Source organism: Mastigoproctus giganteus, chromosome 6, assembly GCF_048544385.1.
Source record: "Mastigoproctus giganteus isolate SK-2022 chromosome 6, ASM4854438v1, whole genome shotgun sequence".
NCBI classification, from domain to species: Eukaryota; Metazoa; Arthropoda; class Arachnida; order Uropygi; family Thelyphonidae; genus Mastigoproctus; species Mastigoproctus giganteus.
This window is the reverse complement of record NC_143580.1, coordinates 135,216,598-135,243,360: the sequence shown is the minus strand read 5'-3', so window position 1 is coordinate 135,243,360 and position 26,763 is coordinate 135,216,598. Positions and strand designations below refer to the sequence as shown.

At 35.8% G+C, this 26,763-nt stretch overlaps 1 protein-coding gene across 1 annotated transcript in view; it reads left to right on the top strand.

The window, feature by feature from the left end:
- Acf (ATP-dependent chromatin assembly factor large subunit) overlaps positions 1–26,763 on the top strand; it is a 373,562-nt gene that overhangs the window by 169,271 nt on the left and 177,528 nt on the right. The window contains exons 12-13 of the mRNA XM_090376504.1: positions 9,256–9,462; positions 15,884–16,049. Of these exons, the coding sequence (XP_090232630.1) occupies positions 9,256–9,462; positions 15,884–16,049 (373 nt within the window). The remainder of the gene's footprint in view (positions 1–9,255; positions 9,463–15,883; positions 16,050–26,763) is intronic.

Here is a 26,763-nt window from a genome sequence, read left to right as displayed (position 1 = left end):
GTGTATAAACTTAATGATTTTCTATTATGACATTTAGAAAAGTACCGGAACGTCGTTCCAGTGCATTCCAGCCTAGTACACCACTGGTGCTCATGGAGAAGTAGTTATCCTATTGGATTCAAGAGTTCCCTCTAGACACATTCCATTTCAAACCTCCTTAGAAGCTGTTGCCACGTGCATAGTAATTGGAATCACTGTTACTTTGTTCTCAATTTACCTTCCACCTAATCGTCCATATTCTATTCAGCATGGGATACATATAAATTAACATGTGATACAGAAGCCGATGATAGATATAAGCTGGTCTGTAACCAAGTTACAAAGAAGGTTAGGCAGCCGAAGGCAGATTACAAGAAATCTTTGGCAAAGAATGCAAAGAAAAACAGCAAAGAGTTCTTTACTTAAGTAAATTCTAGAAGGAGGGAGATGGGTTGGTCTTGCTCAGGTGGCTGGCGGGCTGAGTGAGTGTTTTGCATCGGCATTCACACATGAGGAGTTATTCAGGAAAGGGAATGCCAGAGGTGTATTCAACTCTGGCAGTAAGCTAGATAATCTTGTAATAACTGAGAGTAAAGTGGAGGAGAAGTTGTTGAAGATGAACACAAGAAAGGCACCTGGGATGGATGGAATCTATCCAGTTATATTAATGTAGGCAGCAAAGGAAGTAAGCAAACCCTTAGCCATAATTATGAGAGCTTCCCTGAACTCAGGGGAGGTACCCATGGACTGGAGATGTGCAAATGTGACCCCAATACACAAAGGAGGATCAAAGAGAGAGACAGGTAATTACAGACCTGTTAGTTTAACTTCTGTTCCAGGGAAATTAATGGTGGCACTGGTTAAAGAAGCATTGCAGGATCATTTAGACAAGACTTCAGTTATAGCTCGGACACAGCATGGGTTTGTTAAGGGGAAGTCTTGTCTGACTAATTTGATTGGATACTATGATGTAGTCACAAAGGAACTGGATGCAAAGAATAACTTTGATATCACATATTTGGATCTTAGAAAAAGCCTTTGATACTGTTGCACATGGAAGACTGCTGCACAAATTGGAGCAGTGTGGCATTGGAGGCAAATTGCTGCTATGGATAAAGGGATGGTTGAGTGGGAGAAGACAGAGAGTGGTAATCAATGGACACTGCTCTTCGTGGACTAATGTTATTAGTGGAGTCCCTCAGGGTTCAGTATTGGGTCCATTGTTGTTTTCTGTATTTATAAATGATATTGATGATGGTATATCAAGCTTAATGTCCAAGTCTGCAGACAATACAAAGATTGGCAGGGTTGTTAATGACAGTACACTGCTGCAACAGGATCTAGAAAAGTTGAGCAGATGGACTGAGAGGTGGCAAATGAAGTTTAACATTGACAAATGTAAAGTACTACATATGGGAAGCAGTAATCCCAGAGTAACGTATCAACTCAGTGGTACCACACTGACAGTAGTAGAGAATGAAAAGGTCCTGGGAGTAATTGTGCAGGCAGATATGAAGTTTTCTGAGCTGTGTAGACAGTCTGCAAGAGTAGCTCATGGTGTCTTGTCAATGATAGGAATTTTTCTAGCAGGGATAAGGAGGTGTTGTCCCCTTGTATAAGGCAGTGGTCAGGCCACACCTTGAGTACTGTATACAGGTCTGGAGGCCTCATTTTAAGAAGGATTTAGAGCTGGTGGAACGAGTACAGAGAAGGGCAACAAGATTAGTAAATGGAACAAAGGGTTGCTCTTACAAAGAAAGGCTTAAGTTTTGCAAATTACAGTGTCTGGAGACTAGGCACCTGGAAGGTGATCTGATTAAGGTGTATAAAGCCTTGAATGGTTTGAGCATGCTCAATGCTGATGGGATTCTTCCTCCTCAGAATAATCACCTGAGATGGCATAAATTCAAATTGAGGAATGACGATTGTAGGATAGATGTGTGGAAGTTTGCCTTTAGCCAACTGGTGGTTGATTGCTGGAACAAACTTCCATCTGTCGTTGTAGAGATTGATAGCTTGAATAGATTCAAGGCAGAACTTGACAAACATTTGGAGCGAGTGGATGGGTGAAATAAGGGTGTTTTTTTTTTTTGTTTTGTTTTTTTTTGCTGATGCTATATAAGCTTGCTTTCTTTCATCATGTGCCTTATGCTAAAATCGAAGATCTTGTCTTGCAACTACGACCTCCTTCTTTTTTACTAGGTGTCTTTAATACTCACCAGCCATTATGGGGTTCCTCCAGCTTATACACGCATGGAAAGCTTATTGAAATGTTGATCAACAGACAGAATTTAACATTATTGAATACTGGTTTCCCTACCGGATCAATCTCTGCAATAGACCTTTCCGTTTGCTATCCAGATATTGATAGGGTAACTCTTAACAATCCACAACAGCAACCATTTTCCAATAATATACAAAATTATCATTAAAAAAATGATTATACAATAATATCACCTGACAGCATGTCTTGTGACAATTATTTTGACCAATGGGGAAACCACTCTTTAGCAGACGTTAACATCCAGCAGCTACACGTTGCTCGTATATTATGTTATCCTGACTTCGCTAAAATATATACAGCCACACCCCGGCTTACATAATTCGACTGTACATAAGTTTTTTGCCAGCTGGTGCAAACGTTTTAAAAAAATCATGGAAATGTATTTTGCATTCCATAGGAATAAATTAGAGGTATGGAGAAAATATCGTAATGTGAACCCAATAACACATCAGTTTTTTTTTTTTTTTTTTTTTTTGTTTGTTTGTTTTTTTTCCTTTGGTAATTTGTTCCAAGACTTTGGAAGTTTTCACTATATAACTAAGCTATTTATTTCTGTAAAAGGTCATTTTTATAATGGAAGTTGCACTACGCTTTCATCGTTATCATATGTTCGGTTATAAGAATCAATTTTGAATGCCTTTGTGATATTTTTCTAAAACACACATTTCTGGAGGTCACTACCATGTTCATCGAACATTTCTTTTTTACTTCAAATTTTTGAGTGCTGCATAAGCATTTAGGAAAATTCTAACTTATGTAGAGTTCTGCAGAATGCAACCCTTACGTAAATCGGGGAGTGGCTGTAGTCTGAGAGCAGATCAGGTGCTGCAGTGGTATTCCATGACACTACTATTTCTGTATCACTTCCAGCAGAATGTAGTAGTTGCACAACTGAATTATATGCCGTAAAGCTTGCTCTGGAAAATATTTTCCATCTTTCAATCTAAAAGAGCATAATATACACAGACTCGCAAAGTGCCCAATTATCCATGCAAAAGATTTCCTCACCTACTTATCCATTGCTTAAGCCTCATCAGAGCAGAGTTGATTCTCAGAGATCATCAGCAAAAGGTTCTCTTCTGCTGGAATACCAGGAAATGAAATTGCAGGCGCCTCCGTAGCCAGGTGGGAAGGAGCAGCAGTGCGTAGCACACGCTTCTTGATTAGACCGGGGTTCGAGTCCGTCGCCACCAAGTAAGGAGGATGCGGAAAGGTCAGGGTATGACCACCGCATATCCCAGAGCAATATGGCCTTAGTTGCTAATGCTCCAAATAAAACAACAAACAAAACAAAAAAAAAAAAAAAAAAAAAAAATGAAATTGCTGATGATGCTGCCAAACATTATCCACAATTTCACGGTTCTAGTTAATTTTCTTGTACCATTCAGGGATTACAAAATGCATTTACTTAGCATACTCTTTGAAATTAAACCTATACCACAATTATGGGCTTCCAGCTTCCGTACAAATAGGCAAGGTAGGCGAGAAAAACAAATCTTCTGTTTGAAGTCAGTTTAGTGAAGTCTAGACAGCAGGGCTGTTGTTATAAACAAAACTTTTACTCAACATTTCTGAAGGAGACAAAGACCACAACGGTATCTTCTTAAGCAATCATAAACAATTGGTACCTAACAGAAAATACAAATAGAAATCCACAGACAGTAAAATCCAAATTCTAGGTATGTTAACATTCAGAAGCATAATGATGCAGGAAACTTTTGTCAGTACGAACAGATACAGAAAATTAACACACAAATTTCAGAATTCCTTTTCATTGTAAAATGGAAATGCATTGGTAAACAATCCTTGTGATGTACCTAAATATAAATAAAAAAATAATATTGTCATGGAAATTTAATTTATATTGCAATGTGGACTTCTGCTTGATATCAGGAAGAATTACAAAACAATCCCTTCCTTTTTCATTCCATCAAGCACCAGTTTAGTTACAGCATGCCACATGTTATCAACTTCTCTCCTTTTTACTTATTTCCTCTGATTTTGCAGTTTTGGCTTATATCAGACGCAAAAAATGTTGAGTTTTTGGTCTTGTGAATTCAATGATGAATTATAGTTTAACCAGTAGAATTGTCCTGTGCTGAATCTCTGTATATTTTGATCTCCTCCTCTAAAGTTGCACTCTGCTCTCCCAGAATAGTGCTGTTCACTTCAAACACCTTGGGAGAAGTTACTCATTAGCAGGTGTTTGGTGCAGAGGCCCTGTCAAAAAAAAAAAAGAAGAAAAAAAGCTGAATGCTTCTCATTTTGATTTTCCAATGAATTGTAATTCACAGTTAATTGGGGGGGGGGGGTCTGAGAAACGTGCTTTCAAAGGTGTGTTCTTAAATTTCACTAATGAAAATTGACTTTTTTTTAATAGATATTGTAATTAATGAGAATACCGCTGAATTTTCTGACCAGAAATTGGAAAGGCTGTGTGTTAATTTTCTGTATCTTTTTGTACTGGCAAAAGTTTCCTGTGTCCTTGCCATTTAAAATGCTATGGTCGTGTGCACCCTTTCTCAATAAACAGTACAGTTTATACACCCTTCTGCTCAGCCATGCTATGGGAAAAGGACTTCCCGCTTGGTGGTTCTAATTAACTGAGGTTTGTTGAATTGTGGTTTATAAAACATCTGTTTAGGACCTGTCATTTCGTGAGGAGTTGCATTTAGCTTGCACTGTACAGTAACACCACTTAGCAATACTGTTTTTAGTTTATTTTTTGTTTCCAGTCAATACTGGTTTCATCATCATAGCCATTTTCAATCCACTGCCCGATGAAGGCCTCTCCAGCAACTTTCCAGTTCCTTCTATTTCGAGCACTGGCCATCCATTTACTACCCACAAACTCATGAATTTCATCTATCCATCTCCGCCTTTGTCTTACAGGTTTTCTTCTAGCTCCTCTTGGATACCATTCTGGTATTTTCTTAGTCCATCTGTCATCATGTCTTCGAGCTACGTGTCCTGCCCAAGACCATTTTAGTTCTTTAGTTTTGATAAGAATGTCCTTTACTTGAGTTTGCTGCCTAATCCATGTGTTTCTCTTCTTATCTAACAGTCTGATTCCCAATATAATTCGTTCCATTCTTCGCTGTGTAGTTCTCAGCTTCTCTTCCATTCTTTTGGTGAGTGCCCAAGTTTCACTTCCATAAGTCATGGTGGGAAGTATACATTGATTCATTATTTTACGTTTCAGACAAACTGGGATATTGCTCTTCAGTATGTGACTATATTTCCTGAATGCTATCCATCCAAAATTTATTCTTCTCTTGACTTCCAGCCATTTATCATTATTACAGCTAATAACTTGTCCCAGATAAGTATATGACTCCACCTTTTCAATTACTGCTCCTTCAATCATTATTTCCCTTTCTGTGGCATACCTGTTGATCATTACTTTTGTTTTAGCCATAATTCATCTTTAGTCCAAAATCCTTACTAGCTGTGCATAACTGATTAAGATTTTCCTCTAATTCTTTGGGATCGTGGCTTATGACCACAATGTCATCTGCAAAACGTAAATGGTTTGGGTACTCTCCGTTCACATTGACTCCTTTCTGCGACCAGTCTAATCTTCTAAAAGCTTCCTCAAGGGCAGCAGTAAACAGCTTCGGAGATAATGTGTCTCCTTGTCAAACTCCTTTCTCAATTTTAAATTTCCTACTGTCTTTGTCTAGTCTAATAAAGGAGGTAGCACTCTCATATATTTTCTTCAAAATCATAATATATGGCGTATCTAGGCCTTGTCTTTGCAGTGCCCGAAGCATTGCCTTATGCTGTATGGAGTCAAATGCCTTTTCATAATCCACAAATGCCAGGCATAATGGTGTTTTATATTCATTTGCTTTCTCCATTAGCTGTGATATTACGTGAAGGTGATTCATTGTTGAGAATCCTGTCCTAAAGCCAGCTTGTTCTTTCGGTTGATTCTCATCAAGTATTCTTTCTAATCCCTTGTGAACAACTTGTAGATGTGGGATAACAAGCTAATTGGTCTATAATTTCCAATTTCTGATTTATCTCCTTTCTTATGCAGCAAAACTATGATTGCATTATTCCACTGCTTAGGCATCACACCTTTTCTAATGCACTTTGTGAAGAGCCTTGCCAGTTTTTGTATTATGTCTCTTCCTCCCAATTTTAACAACTCTACAGTAATTTCATCTTCCCCCGGGGCTTTCCGATTCTTCATTTTCTTCAATGCATGTTCTACCTCATCAGGAAGAATATCGGGTATGTCGTATGTGTTGCTACTTTGCAATCCATCTTCCCCACTGCTGGTATCATTCCCTTGCTCCTTGTATAATTCTCTATAGTAGTCTTCTGCTATTTGAATTATGCCTTCTCTGCTGTTTATAAGTACACCATCGCTATTCTTCAGTTTCAGTATCATTTGTCTTTCTGTATTACTGCTCATGGCTGCTGATTTAAATCCTTTGTTTTCCCTTAATGCTTGTTCTACTTTTCTTGTGTTAAATAATCTTATGTCCTCTCTGAGTCTCTTTCTAATGGCTTTGCATAACTCAGTATACTCGATTTTCTCTCTGTCAGTGTTTTTCTTGCTTTTCATTTGTCGTCTTCGGTTCATCATGACAAGTGTTTCTTGACTAATTTTTTCTTCTTTGGATTTCTGTTTCCTTATAGGTTTCTTTGGCTTTATCACTTTCAGAAAGTTGTAATATTCCTCGTCGATATCTTGGTCCTGAGCAGTCTGCAGAAGCTCGAACTTGTTCTTAAGTTCCAGTACATTCTGCTTTTTCTCCTCTTCTGTTATCTCAAAGACCTTTGTATTATTTACTCGAGTCAGTTTTTTCCTTTCCTACATCTATATCAAGTGTACATCTTACCATTCTGTGATCACTTCCAACAGTGAACTTATTCAGGACGGTAACATCATTCACAATATATCTTCTGTTAGTGAGGATGAAGTCGATTTCATTAGTAGTTAATCCATTTGGACTCTTCCATGTCCACTTTCTGTTCGCCTTTTTCTTGAAAAAAGTGTTCATTACTGACAGTCCTTGAGAATCTGCAAATTCCACAAGTCTTTCACTTCTTTCATTTCTTTTACCAATTCCAAAATTTCCTATAGTTCCCCTTTTTGCTCTGTTTTGTCTTTTTCCCCCCTTAGCATTGAAGTCTCCCATAATAATAGTGTAGTGGGTTTTCTACTCATCTAGAAGACTCTCAATTTCGGTGTACATTTCTTCAACCTCTTCATCATCATGGCTTGATGTTGGTACATAAATCATTATAATCTTTAGCTTGTACCTCTTAGAAATCTTGAGTATTAGTCTTGACACCCTTTGTGATGTACTTTTGAATTCCAAAATGTTGTTTTTAAAATCTTTATGGACCAGAAACCCAACTCCACCTTCACTCCTTTCACTCTTTCCATTGGTGTACAGCAGATTTCCACTTAATAAACTTATAAGTGATTCATTTCTTCTTGTTTCAGCCAAACTGATGATATTCCAATTCACATTTTCTAATTCCTTTTTCCAGCTCTAATATCCTGTCTTCACCGATGAGTGATCGTATGTTATAACAGGCCAAGTTCAATTTCCGTGCATGGCAGCCTGGTCGTACCCAGAGATTCTTAGCACCCTCTGCTTCCACTCTGATCCTCTTGCTGCCGTAAGAGGGAGAGTGAAAGCTGCTAGGGACTGAGGGGCATTTGTTTCGTCGTGCTGTCATATGCTGGAGGTTTGGTCTTTTCCTCTTCACGCTGACCAGGCGTCTTGAAGAGAACCACTCTACACGTTCGTTGCCACCTAAGTGACGTAACAGGGCTTACTATCGAGAAGGTGTGCATGAGTGGGTTTTAGGGAGGCATGCCAACCGGACTTCTCCTAAATAATAGAGAGATATTGGATCCATCAATGTTTTAGGCTGAGTGTCTGATAACACACAGGATACCTGTTCCCCTCAATACTGGTTTACATACTGTTTATTTGTATTTTGTGTCAGAATGATTGATTTTGGTTTACCGTGTAGGTAGTTTTGCCTTTTCTTTTTTTTTTTAAATGGACTTAAAGAGATCAAGTGAGTGAGCTGGTGCTAGTAATGCGAAGAAACTGGAAAACTATTGGGAAAAACCTGTAATTGAAAACTAAATTGGACATTCAAAAAGAGCTGGATTCAGGAAGGCACTAGATCCCTACATTTAATTCTTTTGAGGGATCTTAAATTGTTATTGTAATAATGTAACTACAGTATACATATAAGGTTCCATAATTTTATGATACATTTCTTGCATTTTATTCATCACATATTTATGTTTTATTGTATAATTTATGTATGCAATGAAATATTCAGAAAATACACTGGATTCAGGAGAGCGCCAGATTTACACTGTACTTAATGGTTTAAGAAATCTGGAACTAATATTGCAAGCTTCTATTGTGTATAATGTAAATACAGTAGTATATATATAAGGTGCAATGATTTCAAGGTAAATTCTTGTATTTTCTCGGATATATAAAAAGGTTTAAATGTATCTGTTTATTTAATATTGTTATGTAGATAAATGGCACCCTTAAATCAGTTATAAATGCTGGTCATGCCAACTGGTTAAAATTACTTTTTATTAATAAATCTCCCTTGCTTAATGTAAGCTTGCAAAGCTAGAGACACCTGTACTGTGCAAGCCAAAGAAAGATCCAAGAACTTCCCATGGGTAGTTGCTTGCCATTTGCCAAGCTCAGCTTTAGCAAATAGGTTAAAATTTATTTTAATTTATTTCTAAAAGTAAGGCTGAGTACTTTTTTTTTTTTAAAGTAGCAATATGCAAACAGATCAAAAATTTTAACTAAATACAAAATTACACATGTACTGACACGCTGTACAGCACTGCTCCACACTGAAGTCGTGAGTGTGAGTGCGTGCATGTGTTTTTTTTATATTTCACTCAAACAAGATCTTCCAAAACATTTTTAATATTCCAAAATTAATTAATTTCTTATTTGTGAATTTTTCTTCACCAGGTTCTCCACTAAGAAATATGCCCCTTGACTCGTTTTCTATAACTGAAATCCTTCGGCTTCATTTACTGGCATCTGGAGCCCATTGTAAAAATCGATGTTACAGAGGAAATTTAAATTCAAGAGAAGATCCAGGTCTCTGCTTGAAAATAGAAGAACCAGAAATTTTAAAGGAACTCTCTTCCAAAACTTTATTTGATTTGTCTCTTGGTAAGTTTTATATAGAATTTTGAGGATAACATTTAATTAGAATTTACAGTTATGTCATTTGTAATAATGAAATGCCAAACTATTTACTTTTTTGGGATAAAGCATTAGGATTACTAAGAATCCATTTGTAAGTCAATAAAACAGCGACCAACCCTCTTCCTGCAAATGTATCAGTTAGAGGCAGATCCATAAACCACCCTGGGCAAACTGGTCCTCCTACTTCAATGTTGTTATTCTGGAACATCGTCAGGAATATCTGCATTTGCAGGTATCTGATGACAGCCTATTCCTCATGTATAGTAGCAATTATTATTTTCCTTTGTGATGCACCATTCAAAGTGATCTAGTGAGCCTTTAGGTAGATTCGTGTCAGAACTGTGGGGAGCAAAGATTGTGCTTTGTATATTCTAAAGTGCTCTTCGGACATCTTTTACAGTCCTTGCCCTGTGTTTGTCTTATTATTTTCATCTTGGACCTGTCCATTGTTATCTGAATATGTCAGCAATTCAGGAGGAGTGTAGCTGCAGTCTTAGCAGAAAATATAAGTAGAGTATGCCTGCATTGATCTTTAGATTTAGGCATTGTGTGCTACTTGATATAGGTACCCCATCCAGGATTGGGTATCTATGTATAGGGTATGCATGTTCCAAAAAGTTGTAGTTCTACCTTTTCAAATTGATATTTTTTATACAGTAGACTCAATTTTCCAGGATGGATGGATGGGGGGGGGGGGAAATCCCGGATAATCGACTTCCCAGTTAATCCAAACATACAGTAAGTCTGACATACATAAGAGGATTTCTTACTTAAGTTGAGTTTTACGAACTCAGGAATGACTAATAAAATATTGCTATTATATCCCTGATATGCCAAAATTACAAAAATCACATAATTTCCTCAGAAGAATGAAGGAAAAATAGTCATATATTTTTAATTAGTTCAATTAAAAACTTTATCTGGGGAACAGCGGTGAAGTAGCCGGAGCAGCATATAAGAAAAGAAGACAAGAGGAAGAAGAAATTCGTGTTATTGTACAGTAAGAACTGATATGTATTTCGTAGCCTTGGTTATTATAGTTGACTTCATTGTTGCTGATCCCTTCATTGCTTCACGTATTCTGTCCTTTATTATTATGTTCACTGTTGACACTGACAAGTCTAAATTCCGTGCAATACTTGTTAATGTTTGACCATTTTCATATATCCTTATTGTTTTAATTTTCTGATGCAAATCAATTGCTTTTTTTTTTTTTTTTGGTAGATTTACTAGTACCGCTGTCACTTATTCTCTTAGTCTGCACCATGATAATGGTCAAAATGAAATTTTCTGCAAAGAACTTCACAGGGTTAAGGCCAAGACTCACTATTATCACCCCCATGCGAGCTCAGATTACCATAAAACAATAAAAACAATTTGCACTTTCTGGGTTATTCAGCTTTTCTGTTAGTGCAGTCCATTATAATTGTGTGGTAAACTTATTGCATTTACGATAATACCGATAGCTGGAATTCAGTGGGATTTTATGTTATTATGGTGAAATGTGTGACCAAAAAAAAATAAATAAATAAAATTTAAGAATTTTCTCTTCATTCCTATTTTTAAGCATTACTCCATGTCTTGCTTGCGCAATCTGGAATTTGTTATTTTCGTACCATTATCTTCGTTATTGATTGCTTTTTTTTTAAACTGTTTTAAAATTTACAATCCTAAAAAAAAAAAAAAAAAAAAAGTGAAAAAAAAATTTAATAAGTCCGAAGTTACATTAGTCGGGGACTTATTGTATTGAAAAATGTTCAGCAACCTACAAAAAATATGGTGATAGACAAAAAAACTTACCATGCACTACTTGCTTGTCCAATACGATGCTTTCCTTTATTTTTTACGATGTCAATTTTAAATCGAACAGCTTCCATTTGTCGCATGTGGTTTGGTCATCAACATTATAATGGTTCGTTAAAGATTTAACGGATCTACCATTTTCAAAATTTTGAATAATTTCAAGTTTTTATTTAACTGAAAATGCAACTCATTTGCGTTTACCTATCATTTTCATGATTTCTAAACAAAAAAAAAAATATATTTACTAAAAAAAAAAAACTTTTTGACATCCCTGAAATAAATAATAAAACAAAAGTTTTCTTTTTGCTGTGCAACGAACACAACACTCGATATGACGTGCTAAAACAAACTAAAGATTTGTTCTTTTATTCCCTTGTATAAGGCAATGGTCAGGCCACACCTAGAGTACTGTATACAGGCCTGGAGGCCTCATTTCAAGAAGGATGTAGAGCTCCTGGAACGAGTACAGAGAAGGGCAACAAGATTAGTGAATGGAACAAAGGGTTGCTCTTACGAAGAAAGGCTCAAGTTTTGCAAATTACAGTGTCTGGAGACTAGGCACCAGCGAGGTGATCTGATAGAGGTGTATAAAGCATTGAATGGTTTGAGCATGCTCAATGCTGATGGGATTCTTCCTCTCGCTCAGAATAATCACCTGAGAGGGCATAAATTCAAATTGAGGAAAGACAGATGTAGGATAGACGTTCGGAAATTTGCCTTTAGCCAGCGAGTGGTTGGTTGGTGGAACGGACTTCCATCCCTTGTCGTGGAAGTTGATAGCCTAAATAAGTTTAAGGCTCAGCTGGACAGGTATTTTGAACGAACAGAGGGGTGAAGTGGGAGTGTTTTTTTTTTTTTTTTTGGCTGATGCTGCATAAGCTTGCTTTCTTGCATCAAATGCCTCTACTAATGCTTTTTGTTTGTTTTTTTAGCTGTAGGTGTGAAGACAGAGCAGGGGTTGCAAGATAATCTCCCAGTGACAACTTTATAATACCACTTCTTGTCACTTATTTACGATATGAAAAACATCTGTTTATACCTATTCTAGATTATGTACTTGAATTTTATGATTCCTGTTTTTTTTTTTTTTTTTTTTTCTAATTTGGGGTGCCAGTAAATCGAGTCTGATGTACTTTAATAAAGCTACAAATTATAGATTCAATTTGCATCGATGCTCATCTTTCTTTCTCCACATGCACTGATAGTCAGACATGAATACTGCTAGCAAAAACTAACTGAACTTGACAAATATATTTGATATATTTGAAAATCAAACTATTTAAAGTGTTAAGTGGATTAATACTGGATTAAAAGTGCCAGAATCAGAAATTAAAAACCCAATGGTTTGTCATCAGTATTCTCTCTATCCAATAGAACAGTGAGTATAAATATGAAGGATGATAAAAAAAAGATTGACTAATTTTAATACACAGATGTATAATGGTTATTAACGAAAGCATTTAAACCTATCAGATATCAGGTGGGTGTTGGTTTTTTTTTTTTTTTTCTGAAATAATTTCCAAAAACTAGCATCAAATTAAAAAAAAAAAAAAAAAAAGTAGCATATGCACAGAAAATAATGAATAAAACTTTATTTAGATTAATAAGTAGTTCAAAGATGGAACTGGCACAGAATGTCCATAACTCAGGACATCCATTAATATCATTAATTTGTTTGACTGTTGGTACAGTATCAGCTATCGTCATTGAAGACAGCCAAATTACATTCAGAAAACTTGCATAAAAAGGCTTTCAGTTATTGGGGTGTAAAACAAAGTGTTTTGGATGGATCTTTAGGAGTGACACATTTAAATATTTATGTTGGGTCCCTGAACTTATGTGTGAACAAAGGCATATTGGAGTTGACATCTATATTCAGCTCAGATACACTAGCCAACATCAGATTTTTTTTTTTTTTTTTTAGAATAATCACTGGAGATGACACTTGGGTCCACCACTATGCCTTTGAATCAAACAGCAATTCTCCACCTCCAGAGAAGTCATAGTCTGTGTCTGTAAAGTGTACTAGCAATCATAAATTATAACCTTTTTCGATATGAAAGACATTATTTACACTAATGCTAAGGCTGGGGGGGTGGGAATATTGTACTGCAGATCGGTCACCCCCACCATTACTGTACAAGATTACTTTAAAAATGAGTAATTTATCCTGACAAATTTTGTCAAGTTTGTAGTTTACTGAAATGGATAATAACACAGTGAAATCTAATGAAATATTATGAAAGTGGGCTAGAAGAGACCTCATTTGAAAACATCCAGGTTACTACCACATTAAAAGAGTGCACCGAGAGTTCCCATCCTCCTTTACATCTTATTCCCATGACTTTTTTTCTCTTTCTAAGCTGAAGGAAAAAACTGAAAGTTTGCAGTTGAGAGAGAGAGGGGGGCGGTATGACTAGATGTGTGCTCAACAGCTCTTAAGGGATACTAATGAATAATGAAGACTGAAGGTGGGATTAACGGATCAGTGCAAGAATTTAAACAAAGATTTGTTTTAAATATCTTGTAATTTTCTTTTCTTTCTATAGTTTTATAAATTTAATTTTGTTAGTTTGTGAAGTTATTTTCTGTAATATTTTGTAAGTTTAATTCTTACATTTTCTAACACTAATTCTGCTGGGATACCTTCTTTTCAGTATCTGGTGTGGTTATGGTGCACTATAGCCTTAGTTGCTTTTGCTCCAGTAAAATAGAAATCAATCAATCAATCATTCGGTATCTTGTAATCTTAAATTTTTTTAAAACTCATAATAGATGAAGTTTAGATACTGCTAAATTATAGTGTTATTTTAATTCCGATTAAAATTTAGCTGATTTAAAGAAATATATAACCATTATCCAAAGAAATTTTGAAGTAATAGGCTATTTTAGACTTCAGAAAGTAGCATGCTGTTACCTGAAAAATGATCCCTTGTAATTTCATTATTAGAGTCAATTTCTGCTGTTGTTCTGTGATGCAAAAACCTTATCAGCCTGTTCTTTAAAATTTAGTCATTAAAATTCAAATATTTTCATCAGCTGAGATCTTGTGGCCTACATCCATCCTGTCCCTATGCTGATTAAAATGAACAGGATAGTCAGATGAAACTTATTACTTCAATATTTTATATTTACTTTTCTTTTAAACCATTGAAATTTGTCACTGTGTTAAATTAAAATGTGACTTCTGGCATATTTATATATTTTTCAGTTTCAGATTTACACAAGAAACCTAGAAACTGGTGTAAAGTAGTAATGGTTTTCAGGATCATTAGCATTAGTGGAGATATACAATGCAAGAAAGCAAGCTTCTGCAGCATCAGCCAAAAAAAAAAAAAAAAAAACCTCCCATTTCATCCCTCCATTCGTTCCAAATGCCTGTCCAGCTCAGCCTTAAATTTATTTAGGCTATTGACTCCACAACAAAAGATGGAATTATCATTGTCAAGACTCCATGACCTGCCCTGGCAGCCCATCTGCAATGCTCAGTGAACTTCATATTTGGCTGCACAATTACCCCCAGGTCTTTTTCACTTTCCACTTCCATTAGTGTAGTACCACCCATTTGGTACGTTTCTCTTCGGTTATTGCTACCCATATGCAGTACTTTGCATTTGTCAATGTTAAACTCCAGTTGCCACTTCTCAGCCCATTTTCCCAACTTATCTAGATCCAGTTGGAGTAGCATACTGTCATTACTGTCGTTAACAACCCTGCCAACCTTTGTATCATCTGCAAACCTGGACATCAAACCTGATATACCTTCATCAATATCATTGATAAATATACAAAACAACAATTTGGTCTTATATTTCACTGCAGGAATCAAAATAAATAATTAAAAAAAATCTGGCTCTGTCACTGTAGGTGCCAAATTGTTCCTAATATAGAGACTGTTGCAGGCTAGTGTTAGTTACACATAACCTTTTTGCTTGTTGATTAATTGGGAGTCCTCTGTATCCTCAAGACAGATTAAAAAGAAAAATGTGTGCAATTTTTAAAATGAAACTGATGTAATTTATACGGTTTAAATAGTGTATTAAAAATATTCATAACATCAATTTTCTTTCCATAATGCTTGCATTTTCTTAATGTATTTCTTAATGTATCAGTTCAGGTTGAAATAAGATCATTAAATTTGCCGTGTTATTATGTAAAATTATAATCCAACTCGATATTTGAAATAAACTGTTATGGTCTGTCTGATACATAAAATATGTGCATGAGATTTGGCACCGTTTTAATTGAATGATAAATGTCATATATTGTTTATGAAATATCTAAGAGATCAGAGTTCAATTAATGGATTCAGAATAGGATTATATACATTTTACATTTTAACATTCCATAATTACATTGCATGTTATTGTGTAAAATTTATTATATACATTTTACATAATAATATAGCAAATTTAATCATCTTATTTCAGCCTGAAGTGACTTACATTAATAAAACTCAAAATGCAATCCTCTGAGTGAATTAGCTGGCTATCTTTAAAGTGTATATCATATCACTTTTTTTTAACTGCTGTTTAACTTAAATTTTTACTTAAAATGCTTGACACTTTTTTTCTCCCTTTAGAGAACAAGGTCAAGATTTTAAAGGTATTAATTAACCAGCTTCTAACGTTTGATGCTTTTCGGGATGCTATAGATGAAAATATTATAAAACTGCGACAACTTAAACAGAGCTTAAAACAACTACAGTGGGCCCAAAGCAGACACGAGAAAGAAGAAGCTGCAGCCAGGTAAGTAATATAAAATGAAATTTCAAGTAATTCATATGCATTTCTTTATTTTAGATATTTTTTCATTCCCTTTGGTCTTCTGACTATTGTGTGCGTTTCACTTGTCACTCATTTGATAAACTCCCAATAAATTCTATTGGGAACTGGAGTAATTAAAAAAAAAAAAAAAGTCTTTGATTGGAACTAATAAACAACATGCATTGGTGCACATTTAACAAGGTGTGTGATGATACCTTCTCCCAATCTGATGATATGGGTAAAAGTAATGCTTGCACTTCTCAAGAATTCTTGCTTGTTGAACATTTTGCCAACATTGGCAAAATGTTCCAAGAGTGGCAGCATTTCCAACGAGCAGGAAGATAAAGCTAGGGAAACAACTTAAATAACTTCAAGAGGTGTGTCAGGGAAGTAAACTGTAGAAGAACATTTACTTTTAATTGTGTCTCTAGTAATATCAGGACTATTGTCAATAAAATGGGTGAATTTGAATTCTGGTTAGGATAACTAATGCCGACATAATAGTGCTAACAGAAATGTGGTGCCACCCGGAAATTGGGGATGAACAGTTCCTTTTCTCCGACAAGGGGACTGTGGCAGTTTAAGATGACACGTGGTATCTGTCAGATGGGTAGATAGCACAGTGAGGGTGAATATATTAGAATTATGGAATAACTTAAAAGCAATAATTGCAGAAGCTGTGAACATGTCTATACTGTTAAGAAAATATAGTATGGGGGAATGCCAAGATGGATGAGTACAGAGCAAAAAAAGATAGAATGGGTAAAGAGTGGTGAAAAAATTATTTAAATTTACAGCAGCTGCAATTTGACCTGTAATAATTGCAGCAAAGGTTAGGACAGCTAAGGCTGAGTTTGAGAAAACACTAGCTATGGGAGCAAAGAATGGTGACAAAGAGTTTTTCATGTATGTGAATACAAATAAGAAGGAAATGAATCAAACAGGACCGTTGTGTACTGAGTGCAGGAAAGTTTTTTACATAATCCAGCTGAAGTTGCTGATGAATTTAATAGGTACTTTGCATCAGTTTTTACTGACAAAAGGCCCTTCATCCTGAGGAGAGGCTGTGCAAGTGAGACAGGCACATGAAATTAGTGATTTCAAAATTACAATGGCTGCTTATAAAAGAATGCCTTCTAGCCTAGAGGGAAGTAAGGCTCATAGAGTTGATGGCACATACCCTGTAATTTTCAGGGAGGTAGCCAGAGATTGCATTGAACCACCAAGGCTAACACATTGACTGCCACGGCAGACATATATTGTTGATTACTGACGATTGTTGGAAATTTACAATATTTTTGAAAAGTGTGGCCTCCGGTGTGATACATGAGATAAAATAAATGAGTAACTGCTCATCATTTAAAAATTCTTTATTGTACGGATGTAAAAATTACAAAATTGTAAAATTGTAACACAAGTGTTGTCCAAAACACTCTAAACATGTGAAAGTCTGGGAAATAAGTATAAACTATTTTCCCCTTTCTGCTAGCAACTGGTAAGTATATATTCTATTGCTAATTTGTGGTACCACTTTATCCCCTTTCTTAGTATTGTGGCATAGTAACCCATTTGGTCAGACAGATCAGTGCTGCTTTTCCTTTGACTTGCACATTATGGCCTTAGGTGCTAATGTGCCATAAAATCTTAAAACATCCAACCAACCTACTTTTCCTTTATTTATTTAAAGAAAATAAATCACACTGATCATCCCATTTTGCATTCTGGTAATGCCACACAACACTAGGTTGAGAGTGGCCACAATAGAAAGGCTCCATTGGAGAAGAGACCATCATCGCCACGTTGTGATCTGAGGTGCCTAGAGGATCCCTCATCTAGACGGTGTACTTAGAAAGGTTATTTGTTAGAAAAAGATCAAGTGTGTTGGCTGTGTGGTTAGGATTGTCTGGTATTCTAGTAGGTAAATGAACAATATGTGCAAGGTCATTAGTAATTGCAAAAGTCTCAGCATCTCAACCAGCTGGGTCTGTGTGGCTAGAAAACAGAAGCCAGCTGAAGTTGTGAACATTAAAATCACTAAGGAAAATTACCTCACTGTTAGGAAAGTTGGAATGGTGAAAGTAAAGTCAAAAAAGAGTTCTGAGTTATTAGTTTAGTTGGCAGAACGATAGATGCAACAGATGAATTTAACAGAGTGCGGTAGAGAGATTTTAACCCAGAAAAGATCAAAAAGAGGAGAATCCAAATTACTAAGTCTCTGACAGGGAAAATTAGAATGGGCATATGCACAAGTACCACCTTTGAAGGGAAAGGAATCATACAGAAAATAATTTAGACAACTGAGATGAGCAGTGGTTGAATCATCTGATGACTGGGATTCTTTCAGAAAAGGTACTTGGGGTTTGGCAGACTGTAAGTGGAAATGGACATTATTCCGAATAGAACTGTGACCACATATATTTGTGAAATGAACGAGGAAGTGTTTGTGAGGTTTAGATTTTTTTTGCAGATAAGTTTGTTCTATTGGTTTGAGAATTCGTGGTGCATTCAATAGTAAGAAAGGGTGGAGAAACACGTGTCAATTAGTGAAATATTTGGATATGACATGCACATGGTAAGACTATAGCCAGCTCTTGACATAATGTTGGCCTTGACGGTGCCCCCCTGCATACACACTGTTCATACTCCCTCCCATCACTATCTGGCATAACAGATGCAGCGAGATTATTCATTACCTAATTCGGAAGCCTCCTAGAGAGTTACCAATAGGTTTGGCATGGTGGACTGTCTAGTGGCCGGCCTGCCAACACTGTTTTAGAGCTGTACCCTCGAAATGTAAGGAAGATTGGATCTTGCCATGATGTCTATCATAACCCTCAAAAGACATCGATCGTACTGCATTATGGAAGAGATTGAGGGTGTTGCCGGTTTTGCTCTCGAGACCAAACACGGATTCCTCCACTTCAAACCTCCATAAAGCAAAGTGGTGGTATTGCTCCAGTTGATGTGAGAGTCATCTACCACCTAGTAATGCCTGGTAACACAGAGAGGTGACTTTCCTCTGTGTGGTGTGGGCACCACACCTCGGCCCCTGCTCACGTTGGTTTGCTGCTGGGTGATCACCCAGCAGCAAACCAACTATAGTGTGCTAGGTGGTGTATTTCAGGACTTACACTTGTGGTTTATACCTAGGGTTACTAACAGTCCCACCATTATGAAGGTGCAATCAGAGGATTTGCCTGTCACAGGCCGAACAGACTTTGCCGAAATTGGGTCCACTTGACTTGTGTGTCACTTGAATATCAGTTCCATCAGCATTTTTAGAACCCCAGGTAGTGAACATGGTTTGCCATATCTGTGACAGCCTCAAACACCAGGTATCAGCCCCAAGGATATTTGCAGCACTAAATTTGAAAACAAAGCACTTCTGTGTTTTATGCTTATGAAGTGAATCCGAAATATATCCAACTTCCCTTTTCTGTTATTACTTAATGTGGGCTACAAACCTTTACAGCCAGTCAATTTAGAGCGGTCCTGATTGAGGTTTATGATCTCTGAGAGGGATTAGTATAATCAATGAAAGCAGAATATTATGTTTAAAAAAGGCTAATTGTTGAATGATAGACTAACTGACATAAACAGCAAGAACTACAGCTTGCACGAACCAAGAAAAGAACTTTTTGTTTCTGCATATCCATGACATTGTCCATTAATTTTCTCCAATCAGTATATGACATAAACATATCCACTGCTTATTGCCAGCAAGCTTAAACTAAAATTCTTTTCAGTAAGCAGGCAGATAAGTACAATAAGTATAACATGATTACGTATGACATATTGTTACTGTGTGCACTCCCATTAACTTTCACAGTGCATTTAATTGCAAAGTTGCCTACCTACATCCTGTATGTGAAAACTCATAGACAAGTACTTTCTAACGTCCTTCCAGGCAAAAATATCTAAATTAAATTTAGCTTCACTTTGGTGTCTTTCACAATCTGTACTAAATGCATTGGTCTGGATATTTTATTATATTAGGATTATGCTTTCTGTGAACTTAAAAATATATATATTTAAATTTAAGTGTTATCATTCATTAATGTGAATTTAGTTTATTTTAAGTAATTTATTGGATTTATCCCAAAAATCTTTTTGTTATGTAATATCTTCACAAGCACGGATACATGTCTAAAAAAAGTTGCATAACCTATCTCTTTATAACATATCCACCTATGCAAACTACACGGATCTGTTCGAAATGACATTACTTTAATGCGTAATATGAATATTCAGAAAAAGTAATGAATAAAATGTCTAAGAAAAAAAGTAAAAGCATTCCCAAAAGGCTGAAGTGCACTTCAATGTCCTGGATGATTGTTTCCACAATTAAAGAATTTAAACATTTCAGAAACTGACACATTATTGAAGCTTCATTTAGCTTGTTTCTTTGGACCAAAGCATTCATGAAAATTTGGAACATTTTAATTTTAAAATAAAACATAAGGTTGCAAAAATTTTGCATAAATTAAAAATAGAGAAATGGCTTGAATTGGCATATTTTGGCCCTAGCTCTTGATCTGCTAGCATGGGAATGAAGTGAGACCAAAAGCAAAGAATGAAAGTTTTGAGAGAATGCAGCATACTGTTTCGATTGCGAAAATAAGGTAACAAAGATTTTCATAAAAATGGAAACGAGAAAATGCTTGGATAGTGTGAAACAACATTCGTTGGAAGTGACTGTATATGCTGTATATGACTTGCTTGTATTATTACATTAGAATCTGTTGTAACAAAGGATATATAAATTATTCTACAAAAGTCATTCAAGAGTATATAGATTTATTCAGTGCTTTTTTTGTAAAAGAATGGGTACTGGTACTCATTCTTTGCTATCAGGAAAAATTGAAAATTAAAAGAACGTGAAAAGTACAGTACAGGTGATCCCCGCTTAACGCTGATAATTCGTTCCGGAAAAACAGAGCGCTAAGCGAGCGCCGCCTTACAATAAGGTAACATATGCATTTGTAAGTTGCGGTCAGTGCCATAGGATATTTCCTAATCAGTAATAAACGGTAGTGAAAAGATGCACAAATGTCGGTCAAAATATTTAATATTCAAATATTTATACATTTAAAATATTCTGCATTACATACGTATATAATTATGTGGTAACTACTTACGTATCAAAATTAAACTTAAAATTCCAATTAAAATCATGAATTTAATTGATCTAAATCGATTTAATTTAAATGATGAATTTAATCAAAAAATGTGTCGATTTTGGGTTGGCTCTCTTCGAAATAAACTAAAAGGGTATTAATTTTAAATCCCCCGCAGCGTTACCACCCAACAGTAAAGTCACCCGATCCTTCGCCGCTTTGAAACCTGGCATGTTTTTTTTTTTCTTCTTTCAATATAAAACGTCTTTTAGACATTCGTTTCCACAAAAGTCCTGCTTCATCTATGTTATAAACTTGTTGAGAAGTATAACTCACAATACCTCTCTTCAATAATTTTAACAAGTTCTTTTTTGAAAGTTGTGGTTCCTTGATCTGCACTTGCGGCTTCTCCCCAGATTTTAAATCTATTCAACCCGCCCTTACCAATTTTAAATGGTTCCACATTTTTTTTAGGTGAGGTTTCTTCATATCATCATATTGGCTAATCTCTCTCTCTCTCTCCCTTTTTTGTAATATTTAACTTAACTGAATTCTGCATTGGATATTATCTTCAATAAAATTAGTTAACGTCTTTCCATTTCAATCCCAATAGTCGGCCTAGCACTAGTTGCTTGCAGTGGATCAGCTATCTTTCCAGCTGCTAAAATTAATTCTTTATTTTTTTATAATTGTTCTTACAGTTAAACTCGCAAGTCCTAAATTATGGCACACATCCGCTTGTCGTTGACCGGAATCGATTCGCTTCAAAACGTCTAATTTAATTTTCAAATTCAGTCTTTTTCTTACATTTATAGTCTTCGTACCGCGCTCAGACGTTGTTGCTTTTTCATTCTTATCGGCCATTATTAACTCTTCGAAAATGTAACTGTGTTGGTTGCATTAATTATGATACAATGTTCAAATAAACTGCCCATTATGCACGATGTCTAATACTGTACTGAGTGATGACTAGACTTCGGATAAATGCGTATAACGCAAATATTACAAGCAATATACTCGATTATTTTTTAAAATGTTGATCTCGGAACTACATAACAACTCACTGTACTGCAATTAAATTAGCGTGCGAGAAAATTTAACTGAGCGTGGGAAAATTTCTCAAGTCTGCGTGGGAAAGGTTTTAATGCTGTTTTGCTATTCATTTTCAAGTTATCGACTCCATCAAATGAAACGATTTCATTAAATAAGCAAAAATGCAACTGTAAAAGAGTTTTATAGTGATCTGTGACAGCGTTATAGTCAGATACGGGTTATAATATAAGAACAGCGTAAAGCGAACCGTGTTATAACGAGGGCCTGCTGTACTGTAAAAAATTATTTCCTGATATTGTTACTTTGGTAGTAATGTTTTCGGAATAAGAACAACAAATTAAGTATATTAACACAGCGTATTAAACATAAATTTATTATTCAGGTATACTAGGGGGCTATGCTCCCTGCTCGCTTATTTTGGTAAAATAAAATACTTAACAGAAGCTTTCGACACCGTGTGTCTCTTCCTTAGCTATGAATACATAAATACATTACATATGGAAATCAAAAATGGTACCGCGTGGTCAAAACGTGTGCACGAGATTTAGCTAGCATGAACTAAACAGAAGCTTGTTTTACTGCAGTAAAACAAACTTCCATTATGAGTTTTAGTATTTGATACGTATTACCACGTAAGTGCATCCCTCTTGTCCCATTGGTTGAATAAATATCACTAGGAAGAAAGTTATTTTAATGTATAGAAAGATAAAAAAATAAGTAAAATATGTGAAAAATAAGTAATAAGTAAAAATTTGTTAAAAAAAATCATAATAAAGTTTTTATAGAATATTCCAAATTTTTATTGAGTTCTCATCCAACACACTATGCTAACTTCTTTTCTTGTTTGTGTCTGTTGCTCAATTATGTTTCCGAAGCAGCCACGAATCGACGTATTTGTTGGATCGAAGCGTGTCAGTGGTGGGCCTACAATTTTAAGAAATAGTAGTGAAGAAATTGTTTTTTGTCATCAGCGAAGCTCTGGTTGGGCCAACGATCAGATTCATTTGTGAAAATGCTTGTTCACATTCACTTGATGAAATTGGTATCGTATTCAAAGCGTTCATCAAATGCTCTTCAATTTTTCTGAAACCGTATTTTCAATTAGGTTTTCTCGAAATCCATGAATTGTATCTTTTTCATTTAACTGAAGCCTAATTGACAATTTTCTAACTTCATTCTCACCTGTTTAGAAGGTTGACAATGATGGTATTATACCTTCGTTGTCCTCATTTCCTTCTCTCATCGATACTGTCACTAGTTCTTAAATTTGAATTTTTCCCTTTTTTTTAACTGTCCAAAATGTCGTTGTCATTCGGATATTCAGCTATTGTGACTATGTAAACAGAAATAGTGAAAATTTACGGGAAAATGTGGATAATGCACTTCCACGAAACAGTAGATGATTATTTGTCAGGGTAAGAGTAAATCACTCTCTCCTAATTCTCGAATGGAGCGCTTACAGTTGATTCACAGCGGTGCGGAAAGTGCATACAGCATTTTAAATCTTGCTAATTATCAAAAAAATTTGCTCATTAATTGTTTTGTTTAGTAAATGTAATCGTGTATTGTACTTAATAAAATTTTCTAATATTTTCAATTTTAGGCGTATCATTATATTCACCTTAGGCAGTGTTCCTTTCAGGTTGTAAATTTTCTAAAGTGAGCCTTTAAAGGCAAAAGTAAGGTAACTTTTTGAAAAACAAAAAGTCGTATTTTTATAATTTTAATAAAATCTAAAAATTAAATTAGCGACAGATTTTTTTACACATAAAAGTATTGGGAATTTGCATTTTTTATATATAGCCTGAAAATAAAATATGGTAACGTGAAAACAGAAACTTCCTTTTAAAATGTAACAAGATATGGAAAGTGTAAGGCACTATATTTTTTTTTGAATATGGCCCTTGTATAGGAAAAGTTGGACACCACTGGTAATCCCTTTAACTCTCTCAATTCTTGCTTAGCAGCAGCACTAATTTCCTAAATTGCTCGAAGGCCAGAAGTGCAAACAGTGCATACCCAGTTAAGTCTCTCCTAAGCCGTTAGTTGTATGAAAATTTTCTTTGCTCAACGAAAACTGTTTTGAATGTAATTTCCAGGGAGGATTTTTAAAAAAAAAATTCACTTTAAAAGGAGCTCGTTAAACACAGGTCGCCTGAGTAATTTAGAATTCTAAAAATGGTTATGAAGTTTTATATAGAAAATATCTTAACAATAGGCAGTGTTGGGTCCATTGTTGTTTTCTGTATTTATAAATGATATTGATGATGGTATATCAGTCAGGCTTAATGTCCAAGTTTGCAAATGATATGAAGGTTGGTAGGGTTGTTAGTGACACTAATGACAGCACACTGCTGCAACAGGATCTAGAAAAGTTGAGCAGATGGACTGAGAGGTGGGTAATGAAGTTTAACATTGACAAATGTAAAGTACTACATATGAGAAGCAGTAACCCCAGAGTAACATATGAACTCTGTGGTACTACACTGACAGTGGTAGAGAATAAAAAGGACCTGGTGGTAATTGTGCAGGCAGATATGAAGTTTTCTGAGCAGTGCAGACGGTCTGCAAGAGAAGCTCATGGTGTCTTGTCAATGATATACAGGAATTTTTCTAGCAGGGATAAGGAGGTGATTATCCCCTTGTATAAGGCAATGGTCAGGCCACACCTTGGGTGTGGTCTGGACTCCTCATTTTATGAAGGATGCAGAGCTGTTGGAACGAGTACAAAGAAGGTCAACAAGATTAGTGAATGGAACAAAGGGTTGTCTGGAGACTTAGGCACCTGTGAGGTGATCTGATTGAGGTGTATAAAGCCTTGAATGGTTTGAGCATGCTCAATGCTGATGGGCTTCTTCCTCTTTGCTCAGAATAATCACCTGGGAGGGCATAAATTCAAATCGAGGAAAGACAGTTGTAGAATAGATGTGCAGAAGTTTGCCTTTAGCCAGCGGGTAGTTGATTGGTGGAACAGACTTCCATATTTTGTTGTGGAAGTTGATAACCTAAATAAATTTAAGACTGAGCTGGACAGGTATTTGGAACAAACAGAGGGGTGAAATGGGAGCGGGTTTTTTTTTTTTTTTTTTGCTGATGGTGCATAAGCTTGCTTTCTTGCATCGTATGCCTCTGCTAATTCTAAAAATGTAAATTTAGTTATATAACTTTAATTTTATTTGAATAGTAGGCAATGTGAAAAAATTTATGGAATATTACAAATTTCGAAGTGTACTTGCATCCAAATGTTACACGTCACTTTTAAGAAAGGTGCTGGTATGCCATACCGTTGTGTACCTTCCCAAAAAAAGCACTGGATTTATTTATTGTAAGTATGACTTAACATTTAATGTTAATCTCGTGAACAAATACAATTCTCTTGAATCTCAAGTTAGTTTGATAATTTCTCAGTTACTCTGCTGAAAGTATTTAGTAACAGTATTTGCCACATAGTGCAAAGAAGCAACAAGCAAAAAAAAAGTCACAAGTAGATAGAAAATACAAATTATATGCTTCCCTCCTCATGCAGGTAACTATCCCGTTGACCTTTGGATTTATTGAAACTGTCAGCCTCAACTACATGCGAGGACAATTTGTTCAGCAATCAATTACTCTCTGGCTGAAAGCAAACTTCCTACAATGTAATCTAAACCTCAACATCTGTAATTTGAATTTGTGACCCCTAGTTCTGGATTTCTTTATAACTGAGAATTCCACCTTCATTCATTTGACAAATCCCTCTGAGGTGCTAGGTTGCCCAGCTCTGTAGCCCACCTACTCTGAATCTTTCCATATGTAAAATAGATTTATAAAAATGAGAAACAACAGTGCTTTAAGGACCCTACTCCTGAAGTTTTGCCAAAGTCCTTTTGCCTATCTCACCATTCCAGTTGCCTGTCTTTGGACCCTTTCAAGAAGCTGAATGTTTTTTTTTTTTTTTTTTTTTTTTCAGATGAGGTCTCCATACTTTAATCACAGTAATCCAAATGCGGTGTTACAATTGCCTTATGGTGCCTCCATAGCCAGGCGGGCAGGAGCAGCAGTGCGTACCACATGCTTCTTGATTAGACCGGGGTTCGAGCCCGTGAGCCACCAAATACGGAGGATGCGGAAAGGTCAGGGAATGACCACCGCATTTTCCCGGAGCAATATGGCCTTAGTTGCTAATGCTCCTAAAAAAAAAAAAACAAATAACAATTGCCTTATAAAGTTGGATTATGACCTCCCTATCTCTACAGGATAACGGTCAAAAAATCATCATGGGCTCTCCTGGCTGCCTGATTACACAGTTTTAGAAAACTTCATATTTGCCCATATTATTTAACTCCCAGATCCTTTTCCTCCTCCACTGTTTTTAATTTGACACCACCAAGTCTATAATTTATTTTTGTGTTGCTATTCCCCAAGTGTAAGCCCTTGCATTTTGCTGCATTAAAACAGTTTTTGTGACCATTCTTACAACCTGTTCATAGTCATCCTGAAAGAGTGTTGCTTGGTACTGATCATTTATATTCTACCAGTCTCTTGCA